Below are 21516 nucleotides of genomic sequence, written 5' to 3'. Positions count from 1 at the left end.
TTTTGGTTTGACAACGGCTCCGTGGGTCTTCACCAAGGTTATGGCGGTCATGACGGCCAGGCTACGCCGTCAAGGCGTCAGGATACTACCATACCTAGATGAATTGTTGGTCCTGGCGAGTTCCCCAGAACTTCTCCTGTGTCATCTCGATTTGACAATCCAGTGCATGCAAGCCCACAGATGGCTGATCAACTGGAAGAAATCCTCTCTGGTTCCGGCTCGGAGCATGGTACACCTGGGAACGTTATTGGACACTCACAACCAGCGGTTGTTCCTGTCTCAGGAGAAAGTCCTGAAACTTCAGGACAAGATCCGATGCTTCCTATCCCGTCCGCAAGTGTCGATCCATTCGGCGAAGCAAGTGCTAGGTCTCATGGTGTCGGCTTTCGACATGGTTTAGTATGCTCAATTCCATTCTCGCCTTCTGCAGAAGTTGATTGTGTCCAAGTGGGACGGCCTGCCTCACCGGATCAGATCTCACATGATTCCCTATCTCCGGAGGTCCGTCTGTCCCTGAGTTGGTGGCTTCCGGACCAACGATTGAGCAGGGTCCGTCCCTTCTGGATATCCAACTGGGCCCTGCTGACAATGGATGCCAGTCTGAGAGGTTGGGGCACGGTGTTGGAACAACTACTACTCTACTCCCGATAATCATTCTGGAACTGCGGGCAGTGTTCAATGCGTTGACAATGGCCCAGCATCTGATACAGAGCAGACCTGTTCAAGTACAATCGGACAACGCCATCACGGTGGCGTACATCAATCATCAGGGCAGCACTCTAAGCCGCATGGCAATGAGGGAAGTATCAAGGATTCTTCAGTGGGCAGAACGCCATATCATTCCGGGCGTTCTGAACTGGGAGGTGGACTATCTCAGTCGTCAGGACGTGCACGCCAGAGAGTGGAGCCTACATCCGTAGATGTTTCAACTTCTCGTGGACAGGTGGGGTCTCCCAGATGTGGTTCCGGTCTTCCGAGCATGGACAAGGGATCCTCAAGTAGCGTTCGTGGATGCTCTATCAATCCCGTGGAACTTTCGGCTGCCGTATGTGTTCCCTCCGGTGTCCCTCCTACCCAGAGTAATACAGACGTTCAAGCAAGAAGGAGGAAACCTACTTGTAGTTGCTCCAGCATGGCCCAGGCAGCACTGGTTCTCCGATCTACAGGGCCTCTCGTTGGATCGTTCCCTTCTACTTCCACAACGACCAGACCTCTTCGTTCAGGGCCCTTGTGTTTACCAGAATTTGGCTCGTCTGGCTTTGACGGCATGGCTCTTGAAGCTTCCGTCCTGAGGGCCAAGGGATTTTCTGAGGCGGTCGTTCAAACTATGTTGAAGGCCCGTAAGTCTGCTTCTGCTCGGATATACCGTAGGGTCTGGAATACTTACTTTTCTTGGCGTGCGTCATGTGCGTCTCACAATCATGACATTTTCAAGTTTAGTACGGCCAAATTATTGGCCTTTCTACAACAAGGCCTGGATTTAGGCCTGCGTCTGGGCTCCCTCAAGGTTCACATCTCGGCCTTGTCGGTTTGGTTTCAGAGAAAGATCGCTACCCTACCTGATGTCCATACTTTCACTCAGGGTGTGCTGAGGATTCAGCCTCCTTATGTGCCACCTGTGGCCCCTTGGGATCTGTCGGTGGTTTTGGTGGCTTTACAAGAGTCTCTGTTTGAGCCTCTTACCTCTGCTGACCTTAAGTGGCTTTCCCGTAAGATGTTGTTTTTGTTGGCTATTGCGTCAGCTTGAAGGATCTCGGACTTGGGTGCCTTATCCTATAAGTTCCCCTATTTGATTTTTCACCATGACCGGGCGGTTCTTCGGACATGCCCAGGTTATTTACCCAAGGTGGTGTCTTCTTTCCACCTTAACCAGGAGATTGTGGTTCCGGCCTTTAATTCTCCTGAGTTGTCTTCCAAAGAGCGGTCTTTGGATGTGGTACGGCTCTCCATATCTACGTGAAGAGAACTTCCTCCGTTAGGAAATCCGATTCTCTTTTTGTGTTGTTTGGTTTTCACAAACATGGCTGGCATGCTTCTAAGCTGACATTGGGCAGATGTATTGGAATGGTGATTGCACATGCTTATGTACAGGCCAGTCGTCCGGTTCCTGCTACCATCAAAGCCCATTCTACTCGGTCGGTTGGACCTTCTTGGGCTGCCCACCGTGGTGCGACCCTTTAACAATTGTGCAAGGCGGCTACGTGGTCCTCGAGGAACACGTTTATTAGGTTCTATGCCTTTGATACTGCCGCTTCCTAGGATGCTTCCTTTGGACGCCGGGTTCTTGTGCCCGCTACAGTGCGTCCCCTCCCATAAGAAACTGCTTTAGGACATCCCTGATGTTATTCCTTGTGGAGCCCAATGTACCCCGCAGCAGAAAATTAGATTTATGGTAAGAACTTACCGTTGTTAAATCTCTTTCTGCGAGGTACACTGGGCTCCACAAGGCGCCCACCCTGACGCACTTAGCTTTTTTGGGTTGGTATTGGCATAGTCGCTGACACCCTCTCCTGCGGTGAGTGTGTGGTGTAATTGGCTACGAGCGGTTGTCGTCTCTGGTACCTGCTACTGCATTGGGCTGGTTAACTAAACTGAGCTCACTGGCATGGAGGCGGGGTTATAGAGGAGGCGGCGCTGTGCATCTTGGGAACAGTCTAAAGCTTTGAGCCTGTTGGTGCCTCGGATCAAAATCCTACTCTACACCCCGATGTTATTCCTTGTGGAGCCCAGTGTACCTCGTAGAAAAAGATTTAACAGCGGTAAGTTCTTACCATAAATCTCGTTTTATTAACAGTTTCTTATATAGAGCAGCAAATTCCGATGTGCTTTACAATTGGAAATAACAATGATATAACAAAACAATGATATAACAAAACTGGGTAATAACAAACAGTTATAGAGGTAGGAAGGCCCTGCTCGCAGCTTACAATCTATAGGGAAATAGGTATGGATACACAAGGATAGGTGCTATCTATTGCATAGTTGTCCTCCAGATTGCAAAGGTTCTTGGTGGGCTGTATAATATGGTCATACAGCAATGATCAACCGGGGTCGAGAGGAAGGATGAGAAAACATGTAAGGATATGTTTGGACTGTGCAGAGTGGATGCAATTTGATAGGAAGGTTTATGAAAGTTATGTGGGCGGTTCTGGAATTTGATACGCTTGCCTGAAGAGGTGAGTTTTCAGGGAACGCTTGAGGGTTTGGAGACTAGAGGAGAGTCTTGTTGTATGTGGTAAGGCATTCCACAGAGTGGGTGCAGCCCGATGAAAGTCCTGCAGTCATGAGTGGGAGCGAGTAATGAGTGTGGATGACCTCTTGTGAAGAGCGACCTCTTGTGAAGCCGACCTCTTGTGAAGAGCGAAGAGGTCGGGTTGGGAGATATTTTGAGATAGGCGAAGTGATGTACTTTGGTGTAGTTTGGTTAATGGCCTTGTGTGTGAGAAAAAGTATTTTATATTGAATACGGTAGAATACAGGTAACCAATGGAGGGACTGACAGAGCGGATCTGCAGACGATGAACGTCTAGCGAGGAAGATTAACCTCGCAGCTGCATTCAGAATGGATTGTAGTGGGGAGAGTCTCATTTTGGGAATACCAATTAGGAGACTATTGCACCTCTCAATGCGGTAGATAATGGGAGCATGGATTAGAGTTTTAGCAGAGTCTTGTGTAAGGTATGGTCGTATTTTGGATATGTTTTTAGATGTATGTAACATGATTTTGAGACAGATTGAATGTGGGGAACAAAGGACAGATCAGAGTCAAGGATGACATGTAGGCAGCGAGCTTGTGGGGTAGGGTAGATTGTGAAGTTTTCAACAGTGATAAAGTTATCAGGTTGGTACCTAGTATTGGCCGGTGGAAATATAATTAACTCTGTCTTTGAAATATTAAGTTTGAGGTGGCGAGATGTCATCCAAGATGAAATGGCAGATAGGCATTCAGTGACACGGCCCAGTACAGATAGGGACAAATCAGGGGAGGATAGGTAGATTTGAGTATCATCTGCATACAGATGATACTGAAATCCAAAAGAGCTGATTAGTTTACCAAGAGATGAGGTATAGATAGAGAAAAGCAGATTACCCGAGACTGAGCCTTGCGGTACTTCAACTGAAAGAGGTAGCGAAGAGGAGGTAGATTCAGAGAAGTGAACACTGAAGGAGCGATTAGATAAGTAGGATAGGAACCAAGAAAGGGCTGTGTCTTTAAGACCTAGGGATTGTGGTGTTTGTATGAGAAGAGAGTGGTCAACAGTGTCCACGGCAGCAGATAGATCTAGAAGAATAAGTAGTGAGCAATTGCCTTTAGACTTCGTAGTGACCAAATCATTAACCATTTTAGTCAGTGCTGTCTCTTTGGAGTGTTGGGAACGGAAGCCTGACTGAAGTGGGTCCAATAAATTGTGTGAGTTAAGAAAGTGTGTGAGTCGAGTGTAGGCAAGTCTCTCAAGTAGCTTAGAGAGACAAGGGAGCTGAGAGATAGGGCGGTAGTTTGAGAGAGAATTAGTGTCAGAATTTTTTTTTTCCAAAATGGGAGTAATCGCTGCATGCTTGAATAGTGAAGCAAAAATACCAGTAGAGAGAGAGAGAGAGAGATTACAGATGTTAGTTAAGGAAGGGATGAGCACCAGAGATAGAGCTTTACTGCTTTACTTATTTGTGAGGGTAAAGGATCAAGAGGTATAGAGAAGAAGGATGAGAAGAGTGATGATACTTCATCTTCATTTGTGGGATCAAATGAAGAGAGAGTGCCAGAGTGCATCATGCCTTGAAAAAGACACCTGTTTGGTAGGCCAATCCATATGGAAGGGATACCTGATTGGAAAGGCTGCAAGTGCTGTCAATCCTTCTAAGTGCACTGATTCCCTATCACACGCTGCTGTCTACTCCCCAAAAGTAGACCTTTAGTTTGGGTACGAGACTTATCCAATATATTTAGTTACATTTTTAACATTCTCCACTTATGCTGCTGTTATTATGGTCCCAGTACCCTGACTGCAGAAATCAGTGCAGGTGACTAGGGAGGACGATCAACATCCAGTTTTAGGCCAGAACAGAGAAAATATAATTATGACAGTTGGAGAGGACTAGAGGTTGCCGGGAAAAACTTTGCATCCAAATATTTAATTCACAATTAGAATAATAGGATTACATACAGTATAATAAAATATCATATGTAATTTGTTTTTCAGATTGGAGTAGACTGAGCAATGTAGACACAAAACATGGCCGCATATGCTTGACGCCATCAGACTCTTACCAATCAACTAGATCTAACAACACCGCCTCTACCTCTAACGCTTCAAGTCTTTCAGGCTTCTCCAGAGATGGCTATTATGAGAAGGCTTCTATAAACGGTGAGTGGGGGAGACCACACTGACCTATTTTGGTGACCCTCGTCTGGGCTACAATAACGCTGTTAACAGCCAGTGAATTTACTGGTACCCTGTTCTCTATGGCCCTCATTCCGAGTTGTTCACTCGCTAGCTGCTTTTAGCAGCATTGCACACGCTAGGCGCCGCCCTCTGGGAGTGTATCTTCGCTTAGCAGAATTGCGAACGAAAGAGTAGCAGAATTGCGACTAAATAATTCTTAGCAGTTTCTGAGTAGCTCGAGACTTACTCCTACACTGCGATCAGCTCAGCCCGTTTCGTTCCTGGTTTGACGTCACAAACACGCCCTGTGTTCGGCCAGCCACTCCCCCGTTTCTCCAGCCACTCCTGCGTTTTATCCTGGCACGCCTGCGTTTTTCCGCACACTCACAGAAAACGGTCAGTTTCCGCCCAGAAACACCCACTTCCTGTCAATCACACTCCGATCACTTCAACGATGAAAATTCTTCGTTCGGACGTGAGTAAATCTACTAAGTTTTGTGCTACATTACCTAGCGCATGCGCACTGTGTCCCATGCGCATGCGCATTTTTGCCTTAATCGCTCCGTTGCGAAAATCGTCAACGAGCGAACAACTCGGAATGACCCCCTATATCCTTATTATATGCAGTGCAGGAATTAAATGACTTATTTTTGGAACATCTAGGTCCACTGTAAGCACAACTCTGAGCTTTAAAGTTCTACTTTGCTTTATTTCACATGCATATTCCACATGATATGTAAAAGTCATTTATGTAGAATATTATTACTATAGGACTTCATACATTGTCTATCTCTGTGTTGATCTTCTCTTTGCCATATTCCAATTATCTTCTCCCAGAATTTTGCTGTTAAAATTACTGAGGTTGATCATCTTCTCAAAAAAGCAATACTTGCATGACTGACCTAAGGGTATGGGATATGCAAAAAATAACTGGGGATATTATGTCAAGGGGAGCATGTGGCCAGGCTTGGAGAGAAAATAGTATTGGGTTTATGGTAATAGCACAACTCATCTCAACAAAACTTCCATCTGTTAAAGAAATTATTTATACAACAAAAAATATTTATTTCCATTTTCTATCATTTTTGTTAGCACTATACCGAGATGATTGATAAATAGGTTTCCCTGCACCAAGACATCAGTTAAACTTTGTTTGTGATGACCACTGGCATACTTATCCCCGGAGACAGTGTTGCTAGTGGCCATGGTTATCACTTACATGTGTAGTGCGCAGTGGAACAAATACCATATGCTGGTGAAAATAACTTTTTGTCCTTGGATAAATACAGCCTCATACAGAGTTGTCAAAAGTAATGAATATGACTCTGTGATGCGTGACCTCACCACCTACCTTGTCTCAATTGTCCAACCTAACAAATTGGAAGGTACTAAAGGCTCTATTTAGCACTGATCTCTGTATTGTCTTGAATATTTGCAGCCAATGGGGGTCATTCCGAGTTGATCGCTAGCTGCATTCGTTCGCTGTGCAGCGATCAGGCAAAAAAAGGCACTTCTGAGTATGCGTTTGCGGCGCAAAGTAATATTACAACAAATGATGTAGTTTCACACAAGGTCTAGCGAAGCTTTTCAGTCGCACTGCTGGCCGCAGAGTGATTGACATGAAGTGGGCGTTTCTGGGTGTCAACTGACCGTTTTCAGGGAGTGTTTGGAAAAACGCAGGCGTGCCAGAAAATACGCAGGCGTGGCTGGGCAAACGCAGGGCGTGTTTGTGACGTCAAAACAGGAACTGAACAGTCTGAAGTGATCGCAAGCTAGGAGTAGGTTTTGAGCTACTCTAAAACTGCAGAAAATAATTTTGTAGCCGCACTGCGATTCTTTCGTTTGCACTTCTGCTAAGCTAAAATACACTCCCAGTGGGAGGCGGCCTAGCGTTTGCATGGCTGCTAAAAACTGCTAGCGAGCGATCAACTCGGAATGACCACCAATATCGCCATGATTATTAGCATTTTTTACTTAGGTTTCTATATGCAGGAAAAATCATTACAGGGACAGTGGTTGTATTAATGCTCTGTCCCTAAGAAGGCCTCACAGACAGTCTTTCAGTTGTCTGCTCTACACAGCATGAGCATGAACTATATATATATATATATATATATATATATATGGACAAGAGTATTTGGCCACACCTTTTAATTATTGAATTCAGGTGTTTTTCAATCAGACCCGTTGCCACAGGTGTATAAAATCAAGCACCTAGCCATGCATACAAGATGGATAATTCTGAAGAGCTCAGTGACTTCAAGCGTGGTACTGTGAGAGGATGCCACCTTTGCAATAAAATGGTTCGTGAAATTTAATCTCTGCTCGATATTCCACGGTCAACTGTAAGTGATATTATCAGAAAGTGGAAACGTTTGGGAACAACAGCAACTCAGCCACAAAGTGGAAGACCATGTAAAATCACAGAGCGGGGTCATGGACACAAATTCCCACAGAAACACTCCAAAATCTTGTGGAAAGCCTTCCAAGAAGAGTGGAAGCTGTTATAACTGCAAAAGGGAGACCAACTCCATATTAAAGTAGATGTATTTGAATACAATGTAATTACGAGATCGGTATGTGATCCTACCACTCGGGATGTCGAATGTCAGTATACAGACATCGGCATCCCGGGCGCTAGAATTCCAGCAGGGGTGCGAGCGCAAAGAAGCCCCTTTCGAGCTCGTGGCAAGTTTTGCTCGCCACAGGTTCTGTTCTCCCACTGTAGTTGTCGTGGACATTCATAGAGGGGGAATCATCCACCTTGCCAGTATTCCGGCGGCTGTATAGAACCCCTGCTGGGATGCCGGCATCTGTATTGAGACTGCCGGGATCCCGACAAGCGGTATGTTAATCTCTGTTGGTGTAATGGTCAGGCGTCCGAATACTTGCCCATATAGTATATATATATATATATTTGATTGTATATGTACAGATGGAGCCACGCTTATTGAGCATGGCTACATCGCAGGCAGGGGCGAGCGGCATGCCTAGGCGTGCCTGCACCTCGGCCCGCCGGCGAGCATACATCCCTTTGAATGGGGCATGTCTACGACGCACGTATGCTCTGTTCGCTCCCGGCGGTCCGTCTCGCCGGGCACGCCAAGGCACAGACGGAGCCACGATTAGCGTGGCTCCATCTGTATATAACTCATGCCTTGCATTTTTATTGCTCCCTCCCCACAAGTTCCACAATCTCCTAGGCAGAGTTTCTCCAGAGAAGTGAGACCATATGAATTTATAGAAGATATTTGGCAGATGAAGAATTATATATAGAACTATATATATATATATATATATATATATATATATATGAAGAAAGTTCCGTTTCATATATTTATTAGAAGCTACAATTCCAGTAAGGAGTTAAATGACAATTATTAGACACCATATATAAACTGACGTACTGCAATGAATGGGATAACGATAAGCAGGATCTGTATTGAAGATGCATTGAAGAAATGTTCATATGAATAAGATAAAACGTGCCTGAAGATTAGTAAAGAATTGTCCAATATGAAGCTATGATTGGTACCAAACTGTAAAGAAGTGTTAACTGGATATTGTAGACAAAGATGAATAACTGTGAAGACTTGTTACTGACGCTTAAAGGCTGAACTGGAGAACTGTGAAGAATTGTCTTTGAATGATGCAAAAACGTAGATACAATACTGAAAGAAGTACTTGCAGGTTGTGAAGATTATACTTGAAACACTGTGAAGAGCTGCAGCAGAAGACAACGGTGAAGAATGGGTTAACTGAGAGATGAGTAAACCATGGACCAGGATTAAGTAGAAACTTTCACAGGCTTTGTGATTAGAGCAGGCAGTCACTGAATGAACAGGGTAACCTCTCACGAGACTCTGGGAATCCACTTGTTGCCACTTGGAGAGCGATTGACTGACAGCCCAGCAGGGAGCTGGTGGATCACTTGCGGTGAAGGCTGCAGGCAGACCTCTGGGAGTGGAGGCGATATTAGGACCACTGGAATCACACAGAAATCCACAGGGAGAGCACAGAGCTAGGGTACAGAGTAGCTACAACAAAGCACTGGCCAAGAGTGAAATAATCCCAGCCAATTTATAGGCAGGACAAGCACGGGATTGGCTAACACTTACCCACAGTTGCTCACAGTTGCTGCATTTGGTCTCCAACATGGCCACCTCCTAGATTGTAGACACAAAGAGGCGCCTCCGGCCATTAGGTCCCCGCACTCCCGACTCCCAGAACCTGCATCACCTTTGCCACCAACCCCGCCGCATCCCCACGTGGCCGCACAGCACCGCAAGCAACAGTGCCGGCAACGGACGGACCCCAGAACCCGCAGCCGGTTCTTGACAGTACCCCCCCTTTAAAGGTGGACTCCGGACACCTTTGAACTTTGTCAGGATTGTTGGAGTCTAATTTTTTAACCAGTCTTGGAGCATGAACATCTTCGGCAAAGACCCAGGACCTCTCCTCCGGACCATAACCTTTCCAATCAACAAGAAACTGAAGACGTCCATATCGACGATGTGAGTCCTCAATCTCCTTATCCTCAAATTCCTCATCTTGCAAAGAGTGAATTTTAGGAGGTTTGGGCAGGGCAGCACGAAACGTATTAAGGATCAAAGGTTTCAGCAGAGATGTATGAAAGGCATTAGAAATTTTAAAAGAAGGTGGCAACTTGAATTTGTATGCTACAGAATTGAGTACCTTTTCTATCGGCAATGGGACAATAAACTTGGGAGCAAACTTCTTAGAAGGAACTTTGAATTTAAGATTGCGAATTGAAATCCAAACTTGGTCTCATACCTTGTAGTTAGGTACAGCCTTACGTTTTCTATCTGCGAAAGATTTATAACGAGCAGAAGATTTAATCAATGATTTGCGCACACCACTCCAGATTTTAGACAAACGTTGAAGCACTTGATCTGCCACTGGGACCTCCTAAGCTGGCAAAGGATGGAACTCCGGCACACAAGGATGTTAACCAAAGTTAATGTAAAACGGTGTAGATTCTGAAGATGAATGAAAAAGATTATTATGAGCAAATTCTGCCAACGGAAGGTACTCTATCCAATCATCCTGTGAAGAAGATATGTAAGTTTCATGATCTTGATTTACTCTTTCAGTTTGTCCATCTGTCTGGGGATGATATGCGGAAGAAAAATTCAACTTAATGTTTAATGAAGAACAAAGCAACCTCCAAAACTTGGCTACAAACTGTGTTCCACGATCAGAAACGATCTCTTGAGGAAGGCCATGCAACTTAAAGGTCTCAGAAATGAATAGTCTGTTTAGTGAAGGAGCTGATGGTAATCCTGTTAGTGGAAAAAAATGCGCCATTTTCTAAAATCGATCCACTACCACCCAAATGGTATTCCGCCCTTTTGATGGAGGTAAGTCAGTTACAAAATCCATTGAAATATGAGTCCAAGGTTGTTTGGGTATAGATAATGGTTGTAGCAACCTGAAGGAGGACCCTTTGGATTATTATGTTGGGCGCATTTAGGGCATGCTGCTATAAACTCTTGGACGTCAGCTTTAAGACGTGTCCACCAGTAAGACTGTTGAATAAATTTATGAGTCTTTTGGACCCCAGGATGACCCATGAAAGACCAAGAGTTAGCCCAAGTAAGCAGTCATTTACGAAGATTTGAGGCAACAAAGGTTCTGCCAGTAGGAGGGACCGGAGAAGTTTGAGTCGTTCAAAAAGAGATAGGACTTACAATGGGTTGATTCATGGTAGCATTGTCTGACTCAGAGGAACTAAAGGACCGAGAAAGGGCATCCGCTTTTTTATTTTGAGACCCTGGACGATAGGTGAGCTTAAAATTAAATTGGGTGAAGAAAAGAGCCCATCGAGCTTGTCGTGGATTCAAACACTGAGCAGACTGCAGATAAAGAAGATTCTTATGATCAGTATATACTGTGATGGGATGTTGTGCTCCCTCTAGAACAGGGGTGTCCAACCTTTCACCTTCCCTGGGCCACATTAGAAGATGAAAATTTGGTTTGGGCCGCACATAAAATAAAATAACAGTAACGATACCTGAATGAGAGACACATTACTTACCTACATGCCACGCCGGTCACGTCCACTTGTCCAGTAGAATCCAAAAGGGTCGGTACCTATAAAAATGAAAATTATACTTACAAACGAATGAATGAATATTATGCCCTCACTGATGCGGGAAGACGTTCGCCCCTTGTAGTTGTGCCCCTGTAGCTGCGCCCCTTGTACTGTGTCCCTTGTAGTTGTGCCCCTGTAGCTGTGCCCCTTGTACTGTGCCCCTTGTAGTTGTGCCCCTTGTAGTTGTGCCCCTGTAGCTGCGCCCCTTGTAGCTGTGCCCCTGTAGCTGCGCCCCTTGTAGTTGTGCCCCTGTAGCTGCACCCCTTGTAGCTGTGCCCCTGTAGCTGCGCCCCTTGTAGTTGTGCCCCTGTAGCTGCCCCCTTGTACTGTGCCCCTTGTAGTTGTGCCCCTGTAGCTGCGCCCCTTGTAGTTGTGCCTCTGTAGCTGCGCCCCTTGTACTGTGCCCCTGTAGCTGCGCCCCTTGTAGTTGTGCCCCTGTAGCTGCGCCCCTTGTACTGTGCCCCTTGTAGTTGTGCCCCTGTAGCTGCCCCCTTGTACTGTGCCCCTTGTAGTTGTGGCCCTGTAGCACTAGCTGCCCCCTTGTACTGTGCCCCTTGTAGTTGTGGCCCTGTAGCTGCCCCCTTGTACTGTGCCCCTTGTAGTTGAGGCCTTGTAGCTGCCCCCTTGTACTGTGCCCCTTGTAGTTGTGGCCCTGTAGCTGCCCCTTTGTACTGTGCCCCTTGTAGCTGCCCCCTTGTACTGTGCCCCTTGTAGTTGTGGCCCTGTAGCTGCCCCCTTGTACTGTGCCCCTTGTAGCTGCCCCCTTGTACTGTGCCCCTTGTAGTTGTGGCCCTGTAGCTGCCCCCTTGTACTGTGCCCCTTGTAGCTGCCCCCTTGTACTGTGCCCCTTGTAGTTGTGGCCCTGTAGCTGCCCCCTTGTACTGTGCCCCTTGTAGCTGCGCCCTTGTACTGTGCCCCTTGTAGCTGTAAAAAAAAACCACACACACACACACAGACACATACTTACCGCTCCTGCAGCGCTGCCTCCGTCTCCGTCCGCCGCTCCTCTCTGCTGTACTACGGGAGGGATGTCTGTACAGGACACTGTACAGCGGCGCAGGCTGCGGCCACGGACTTCAGATCTTGATTCCCCCCCCCCCCCCTTCCCCGGACACTGTACAGCGGCGCAGGACTTCAGATCTTGATTCCCCCCCCTTCCCCGGACACTGTACAGCGGCGCAGGACTTCAGATCTTGATTCCCCCCTTCCCCGGACACTGTACAGCGGCGCAGGTCTTCAGATCTTGATTCCCCCCCCCCCTTTCCCGGACACTGTACAGCGGCGCAGGACTTCAGATCTTGATTCCCCCCCCCCCCCCCCTTCCCCGGACACTGTACAGCGGCGCAGGACTTTAGATCTTGATTTCCCCCCCCCCTTCCCCGGACACTGTACAGCGGCGCAGGACTTCAGATCTTGATTCCCCCCCCCCCGGGACACTGTACAGCGGCGTGGCCACGGACAGACACCCACCCACGGCTCACTTACGTGTTCTTGTACAACCAACTTCTCCGCTGGGCTCCTCTACTCTCGCGCTGCTCAGTCACGTGTGCCGCTATGCAGCGGAGGAGGGCTACACTGTGACTGACAGCGGAGAGGGCGTGAACTGGTGCTGGTCCCAGCAGCAGCAATCCAATCAGGATGTGCTGACAGCCTGCTGGGGCCGGCTCAGCCTCACATGTGGTGTCCGTACTCGGAAAAAAAAACAAAAAACCTCTGCTGCAGCGCTGCTCCTGGGCCGCATTACTAGCCGACTTGGGCCGCATGCGGCCTGCGGGCCGCGGGTTGGACAAGCCTGCTCTAGAAGGTATCTTCACTCTTTGGACGCTAATTTGATAGCAAGTAATTCCTGCTCCCCGATAGCATAATTACGTTCAGCCGGTAGAACCTTACGGGAGAAATATCCACATGGATGGACTTTTTTATCTTCAAAGACTTGCGACAACACAGCTCCCACTGCTTCCGTAGATGCATCTACCTCCACTAGAAAGGGACGGTTCAAATCTGGCTGTCGAAGAATGGGAGCTGACACAAAAGCTTGCTTCAAATCGGAGAAGGCTTTGGTTGCTTCAAACGACCAGTTTGTAGGATTTGCTCCTTTGCGGGTCAGGGCTGTAATGGCAGCGACCAACGTAGAGTAATTTCTAATGAATTTCCTATAGAAATTGGCAAAGCCAAGGAATCGCTAAATCCCCTAAGAGTCGTAGGAGTGGACCAGTCTCGGATAGCTTGTACCTTAACAGGATCCATACGTAGCTCAGATCCGGAAATGATATAACCAAGGAACGGTATAGGAGATACTTCAAAAGTACACTTCTACTTACAATACAGTTGATTTTTCCTCAGACGGGTCAGTACCTCTTTAACTTGGAGACTGTGAGACTTCAGATCCTTGGAGAATATTAGGATATCATCCAAGTACACTACTAAACACTTGTAAAGAAGATCTCGAAAAAGTCTGCACACTGAAGTTTTCTGTTGTTTTGTCCTATTTGTTGTTTGCTTCTCAATAAAAACTTAACTGGCATGGTCAGATTTCATGCAACTGCGCCGTCCCACCCTGTCGCCCCGTTTTTGACGAGGAGATCCGTTCTGCAGATGTGCATAATATAATATTTAAATATGTAAAAAAATACTTTTTCAACTTTATTAAATAAAATACATTTTAAAAAACAATGTTGTTAACGCTTTTGAAGGCAAAAATCGTCAGTTAAGTGGTTAAAGTTGTAGCAATGTTCTGTCAATGAAATGATGCAAACCTTCAGACAATCCATTTTAATTCCAGGTTGCGAGGCAACAAACCATGAAAAATGTAAGGGGGGGGGATACTTTAGCAAGGCACTGTATATATATATATATATATATATATATATATATATATTTATTTACTAGGTGATTCATTGCGCCCTACGGGCGCTCTTCACACCGTCGTGAGGGGCTATGCCCCCTTAACCCTTGCACGCTCTTGTGGCATGCAATAGTTGTATTATGTGGAGTATTACCTCCAATTATAATTGCGTGAGTGGTTAAATATTGCACGGACAAATGGCGTGCGATGGTTACAGGGTCGTAGCCCCTTGCAACGGCGTGAACAGCGCATGCAGCGCCTGATGAATCACCTAGTAGGTGCTGTGGTTGGGGGAGTGGTGGGTGCGGGGGAGGGGGGCCGGGGGCCCGCGGGTGGGGAAGGGGTGGTTGTGGGGGTGGTGCGGGTAGGGAAGGGGCTGGTGCGGTGGTGAAAGAAGGGGCGGGTGCCGCGGGTGGGGGGTCCGGAGCCATCGCGGGTGCGGGGGTGCCATGGGTGCTGCGGGTGGGGGAGGGGTTCCGGAGCCACCGTGGGTGGTGGAGGGGGTGTGTGCAGGTGCTGCAGATGGGGCCTGGAGGTACTGCGAGTGGGGGATGTGCGGGTAATGCTACTCCTACTTCTCCTCCTGCTGCTGTCCTCCCTTTGGCAGTGGCTCTCCCGGAGACTCGCACAGCAGCCAGTCACTATTGTTAGCGCCGGTGTCCCAACGCACCGCATTACAGGGAAGAAAATGCACTCAATAAACTACAGCTCTCAGCAGCCCTTAGCGCCTGAATGCTTCGGCGCCAAGGGTTGCTGGGAGCTGTAGTTTATTTAGTGCATATACTTCCCTGTAATGCGGCGCCATGGGACACCGGCGCTAACAATAGTGACCTGCTGGCAGAACTGACTGACTCGCTGAATCAATGTAAAAGGTGAGAGTGCTGTGCAGTGTCAGTGTCAGCGTGCAGACATTACCCTCCGCGATATAACCCACTCTATCCATTACATTAGCCATCTCGGGGCTTCCAGGCCGGCCGGCCGGCCGGCCAGGTGCTGTGTTACGGAGTCAGGGCCTCTGGGGATTTGTGCGCGGCTATGGCAGGGAGGCACTTCTGTGACATCACGCGCAGAGGAGGCTCCGGGCTCAGAGAGTATGCGGTGCTGGGAGGGCTATGAAAGCCTTCCGCTGCGCCGCTTTCATACACATCTATGTCGGTGGCCGTAGCAGCTTTTGTTCCACGTGCGCCGTGGCTAGGGAGTGGGGATTGTTGATGTCGGAGGGGGCAGGCGGACTGGCAGCAGGACATAGGGGGTCATTCCGACCTGATTGTAGCTGTGCTAAATTTAGCACAGCTACGGTCACTTACACTGACATGCGGGCCGCCCCTCCCCCCCCCCCCGCACAAGTACACACAGCGGCGATGCTTTTGTTCTTGAAGAGTAACTCCCAACCAGCGCGGCTCCTGCGGCTGGCTGGGAGTTACTTGTCGCTGCCCGGGTCGCAGTGGCTGCGTGTGACGTCACACAGCCGCTGTGGCCCGCCCACCTCACGGCCACAAAACGGCGAGCAGACGCCACCGTGCCGCCCCCTCCCACTCATCGACCACCTCTGCCTGTCAATCAGGCAGAGGTGAACACTAGGCAATGACAGCCGTCGGCTGTCAGCCATGTGCCGGCGCACTGCGGCGCCAGCGCATGTGCAGTTCTGACCTGATCGCTGCACTGCGACGAACTGCAGCGACTGGTCAGGTCAGAATGACCCCCATAGGATGCTGCAGTAAAAGGATTTTTTTTTCCTCCTATCTACAACGCAGAGACTTGCTGCAGATGCAGTGGCATACCCTCCAGCTGTACCTTTTTGGCAGGTACAGGACCTTTTTTTTATGGTCTGTACCGATGTTTGGCTCTCCAAACTTCTACTGAAAGTATAGGGAAAGGGGCGTGGCCACGCCACTGTACCCGTGGCCACGCCCCTTTCGAATCTGTAGCAATTTTTATGCGTAAATTGTAGGAGGGTGTGTTGCTGCAGATGCAGTGGGCCTATTTTGGGGTGTGGAGCTGGAGCTGCAGCTCCATCAGCCCCACTGTTAATCCTGCTCTGGGAAAACACAGCAGCCAAAGGACAGAGCCTCCCATTGGATGTAACCTGTGTGGGAGGGCGTTTCTCGCCCAATCAGCTGTGGACTGGGTATGATAGACTTGCTGCTAACCCAATGAGAGCTCCCAGATCTGGGCAATATATATATATATATATATATATATATATATATATATATATATATATTACAGTGCCTGTATAACTGGCTATCTAATTACAGAAAGAGTGGAGGGGAGTAGGCGGAGTTTCAGGTGGCTGCAGGGACTGATTGGACAAGATCCATCTGTCTCTGCAGTGTTTAGAAGAATTAAGGGTTTTCCTCATATAATGCCATATTCTCAGATGGCATTATATAAGGTAAAACTACATAGCAGAAAACGTTAAGTACTGTAGAGAACAAAGCGGGTAATTCTGAGTTGATCGCAGCAGGAACTTTGTTAGCAGTTGGGCAAAACCATGTGCACTGCAGGGGAGGCAGATATAACAAGTGCAGAGAGAGTTAGATTTGGGTGTGGTGTGTTCAATCTGCAATCTAAATTGCAGTGTAAAAATAAAGCAGCCAGTATTTACCCTGCACAGAAACAAAATAACCCACCCAAATGTAACTCTCTCTGCACATGTTATATCTGCCCCCCCTGCAGTGCACATGGTTTTGCCCAACTGCTAACAAAGGAGGTCATTCCGAGTTGTTCGCTCGCAAGGCGATTTTAGCAGAGTTGCTCGCGCTAAGCCGCCGCCTACTGGGAGTGAATCTTAGCATCTTAAAATTGCGAACGAAGTATTCGCAATATTGCGATTACACACCTCGTAGCAGTTTCTGAGTAGCTCCAGACTTACTCGGCATCTGCGATCATTTCACTGCTTGTCGTTCCTGGTTTGACGTCACAAACACACCCAGCGTTCGCCCAGACACTCCTCCGTTTCTCCGGCCACTCCTGCGTTTTTTCCGGAAACGGTAGCGTTTTTTCCCACACGCCCATAAAACGGCCAGTTTCCGCCCAGTAACACCCATTTCCTGTCAATCACATTACGATCGCCAGAACGATGAAAAAGCCGTGAGTTATTTTACTAAGTGCAAAGCAAATTTACTTGGCGCAGTCGCAGTGCGAATATTGCGCATGCGCATTAAGCGGAAAATCGCTGCGATGCGAAGATTTTTACCGAGCGAACAACTCGGAATGAGGGCCAAAGTTCCTGCTGCGATCAACTCAGAATTACCTCCAATGTCTTGCTCTAGTCATTGCTATGTTGCAGCGCCGTAACTACGTGTGTGCCAAGGGGGCTTGGCACACAGCGCAGTTGCCCTGAGGGCGCAACGGCCAGCGGCATGTAATGAGTCAAATTGACTCATTACATGCCGCCTCTGTGTGCGCCGTGCGCGGCTGGAGGGAGAGGAGACCAGCGCCGGGTTCAAGGAGGAGGAGGGAGGGGGAGCAGGGAGCCGCAGCAGCGCTATTTGATTGGTAGTAAGCGCCGCTGCAGCATCTCCCTCTCCTTCTGTATTGGCTGCCCGGTGCTGCTATGGATGCTGGGATGCGGTTCCTTCATCCCAGCATCCATAGCAGCGCCGGGCAGCCAATACAGAAGGAGAGGGGGATGCTGCAGCGGCGCTTACTACCAATCAAATAGCGCTGCTGCGGCTCCCTGCTCCCCCTCCCTCCTCCTCCTTCTCATCTCACTGCCTGCACCGAGAGGGAGATGCCAGCACGAGGAGCCTGTCAGCGGGGAGAAGGTAAGTATATCCCTCTCTCTCTTTCTTTCTCTCTCTTTCTCTCTCTCTCTCTCTCAGGGGGACACCGTCTGCCGCAATGTGTAAAAAGGGGTCCTGGCTGCCGCAATGTATAAAAAGGGGGTCTGGCTGCCGCAATGTGTAAAAAGGGGGCGGGGGATTCCTGGCTGCCGCAATGTGTAAAATGGGGTCCTGGCTGCCGCAATGTGTAAAGAGGGGGCCTGGCTGCCACAATGTGTAAAAAGGGGTCCTGGCTGCCGCAATGTGTAAAAAGGGGTCCTGGCTGCCGCAATGTGTAAAAAGGGGTCCTGGCTGCCGCAATGTGTAAAAAGGGGGACTGGCTGCCGTAATGTGTAAAAAGGGGGACTGGCTGCCGTAATGTGTAAAAAGGGGTCCTGGCTGCCGCAATGTATAAAAAGGGGGTCTGGCTGCCGCAATGTGTAAAATGGGGTCCTGGCTGCCGCAATGTGTAAAAAGGGGGCCTGGCTGCTGCAATGTGTAAAGAGGGGGCCTGGCTGCCGCAATGTGTAAAAAGGGGTCCTGGCTGCCGCAATGTGTAAAAAGGGGGACTGGCTGCCGTAATGTGTAAAAAGGTGGACGCTGTCTGCTGTAATGTGTAAAAAGGGGGATGCTGTCTGCTGTAATGTATAAAAGGGGCTCTACCTGGTGTAGTGGCGCTACTGTGCAGCGTAATTTGAATAATGTAGACTACTGTGCACCGTAGTATGAATTGCTATTATTTTGTGGCCACGCCCCTTCCCCGTGAAGCCACGCCCCTATAAATTTTTCGCACGCCTGCGGCGCGCACTGCCCCTATCTTACATGGGGGGGGGGGGGGCGCCACTGTCGTTTCTTGCACACAGCGCTAAAATGCCTAGTTACGGCACTGCTATGTTGTATGAGTTGGGCATTAACAGAGAAAATAATTGCATTGTGTTCCCCATTGAGCCTTTCCTACATAGATGGGATGCTTAAATCATGTGGAAACGTTTGTTTCCACATGATTTAAGTGAAGTTGTTCTAGCTGAATAAACCCTGGGAATTGACGGTAACAGAAGCAGGAAGTGGGAGCTGGTGACTGTGATTAGTCAGGAAGCAGGGGTTTGGCTATTTTGGGGAGTAGGCCGTTCAAAAGAAATACCTTAAACTATGTATTGCTGAATGTAGCCATATATCTCCATGGCATCTGCATTATCTGCTATGCCAGATGTTATGCCCCTGGCTCCATTGTGCAGGAGAAATATGGAAAATTGTGCTTAAATGGGATGCTGGATGAAAGGTAATAACACACAGGACATTAAAGTAGCATGTAATGAAGTAGATAACCCCCTGAGTAACTGGAATTATGTCTGTTTTGTGCAGGAAAAGGAGGATTGTTCCAATATGCTAGCACAGCACCTTCCATTCACGCAACTATCTTTCCCAAAGTGAGGAGAGCAAATCCAGATACCAAGAGAATATTGTCATTCATGGATGTAGAGACTCAATGAAGTCAGCTGTTGACAGAACATGTTGCATCTTGCAGTGCAGTGACCCTAAAGGGTCTAATTCTAACACAAAGAGGCCACCAGTGTGGGTGTCGTCGGCAGCCAGACTTATGACATTAAGTTAATATGGATATATGTACAGCTGCCAACTGATGTCAATCCACGTCCACAAGTGTCATTATTAGTATTGGCATCTACATCTACCTCATGCTAGTTGTAATAGAGCCATCAGAAACAGGTGTACCGGTGGCGTCCACATGGCTTATATTAGGATGGAACCCTGGCTACACAACATTCCCATATCACTCCCATTCTTTTGTGTGTATTTTCAAAGCAGCCACCCAGTTGACACCCAGAAACACCCAAGTCACATAAGGTGTGTATGCATGATACAACGCAAGCACAGTTTGCTAAAAATGGCTACATGCGTGTGGTTTCTGTCTTGTGTGTGACTCATAATCAGACCAGGGGCGCATTTACAGAGGAGGCGGTCCATGTGCCGACTCCGTATGGGCTCCCTCCACTCTACAGCGCCATAAACTCTGGCATTATGCCAGAGTCTACTGTGCAGGTCTCCGGAAACATGGCACCTGTCCTGTTCCAGCGAGTAAACACTACTGCGCATGCGCGGTGGACATTTTCCCAGTGATTTTTCCCATGGCTGCAGTGCTGACTAGGGATTTCAGAAAAGTAAGTATTTAAATTGGGCCCCCCTGGACCCAGGGACCGGTGTGCACCGCACATACTGCACCCATTATAAAAACACCAATGAATCTGGTAAAATGTTCTCAAATCCTTTGTAATTAAGGATGACTATCAAACATAACAAGGGGTGTTGCACATGTCATGTATCAGGCCAGATAACAGGAAGAACAAATGGCCCTCACCAAATGTGAAAGAGTCGGAATCACAGGTTTTTTTGGGGGGTAATGTAGCATTATGATGAATGGCCTGATTATGTGTTGTACACAAAAGCGCGTGCAGCAGCGCCTGTTGTCTGTTGCCCGTCTACGACTACACACTGTTTCCCTTGTGTACATCTGTGCAGATGAATGTGCCAAAACTGAGATGCCCACTTTTATCACTTGTGCATGTTGTAATTCTGATTAGTGCGTCCTGATTCGCCACCATCGGTCGCAGCATTGCAAATTGCATCAGTCCTATGGCAGCTGCAGTGTCTCCCTCTGACCACGGCCTCCTATACCTGCGTCTATAAATGCATCCGCTTGCAGTGACACACCTGCAACACCCCTATAACACACACACTGAACGCCCCATTTCTGCGTGCACTGCTTGCCACCTCCCAGTCACCACCACCTTTCTGATACTGTATGTTCCGATCACACAGCGTCTCTGTGTGTACAATCTATGTTATAATTGTCTGTTATTATCCAGGTTTGTTTTATCACTGTTGTTTCCACCTGTACAGCTTAACGGAATTTGCTGCGCTATATAAAAAACTGTTAATAAATGTAACACATGTGACTCAGAATCAGGCCTAAAATGTAATTAATATCTAGCATTAGTCTTTAGGCCAACACTAAATTCAGCATGAATAAACAACTAAATCATTACTTAAATTGCATCTTTTCTTTGGCTATTAGTACATTTCTGAGAAGCTGCACACAAGTACAATCAATTATTTTAGTTTGTGACATTGAACCTGTGTAATATTCAAATTTGGCTGGATAGGTCTAACACTATGACCAATTTATCAACTCTCACCAGAACATGTATGTATGTAAATGTTAATCAGATTACGGTTTCCTGTGCTTAAGAAACTGGCAATAACTTGGGTATTGGCCCTCATTCCGAGTTGTTCGCTCGCTAGCTGCTTTTAGCAGCATTGCACACGCTAAGCCGCCGCCCTCTGGGAGTGTATCTTAGCTTAGCAGAATTGTGAACGAAAGATTAGCACAAT

At 47.8% G+C, this 21516-nt stretch overlaps 1 protein-coding gene across 1 annotated transcript in view; it reads left to right on the top strand.

Annotated features, from left to right (window-relative positions):
* ADGRG4 (adhesion G protein-coupled receptor G4) overlaps positions 1-21151 on the top strand; it is a 102815-nt gene extending 81664 nt beyond the window's left edge. The window contains exons 17-18 of the mRNA XM_063938553.1: positions 5199-5363; positions 19471-21151. Coding sequence (XP_063794623.1) covers positions 5199-5363; positions 19471-19598 — 293 coding nt within the window. The 3' untranslated portion in view covers positions 19599-21151. The remainder of the gene's footprint in view (positions 1-5198; positions 5364-19470) is intronic.
* The last annotated feature ends 365 nt before the right edge of the window (positions 21152-21516 follow it).

This window comes from Pseudophryne corroboree, chromosome 8 (genome assembly GCF_028390025.1).
Source record: "Pseudophryne corroboree isolate aPseCor3 chromosome 8, aPseCor3.hap2, whole genome shotgun sequence".
NCBI lineage: Eukaryota > Metazoa > Chordata > Amphibia > Anura > Myobatrachidae > Pseudophryne > Pseudophryne corroboree.
This window is presented reverse-complemented; position numbering and strand designations above follow the sequence as displayed.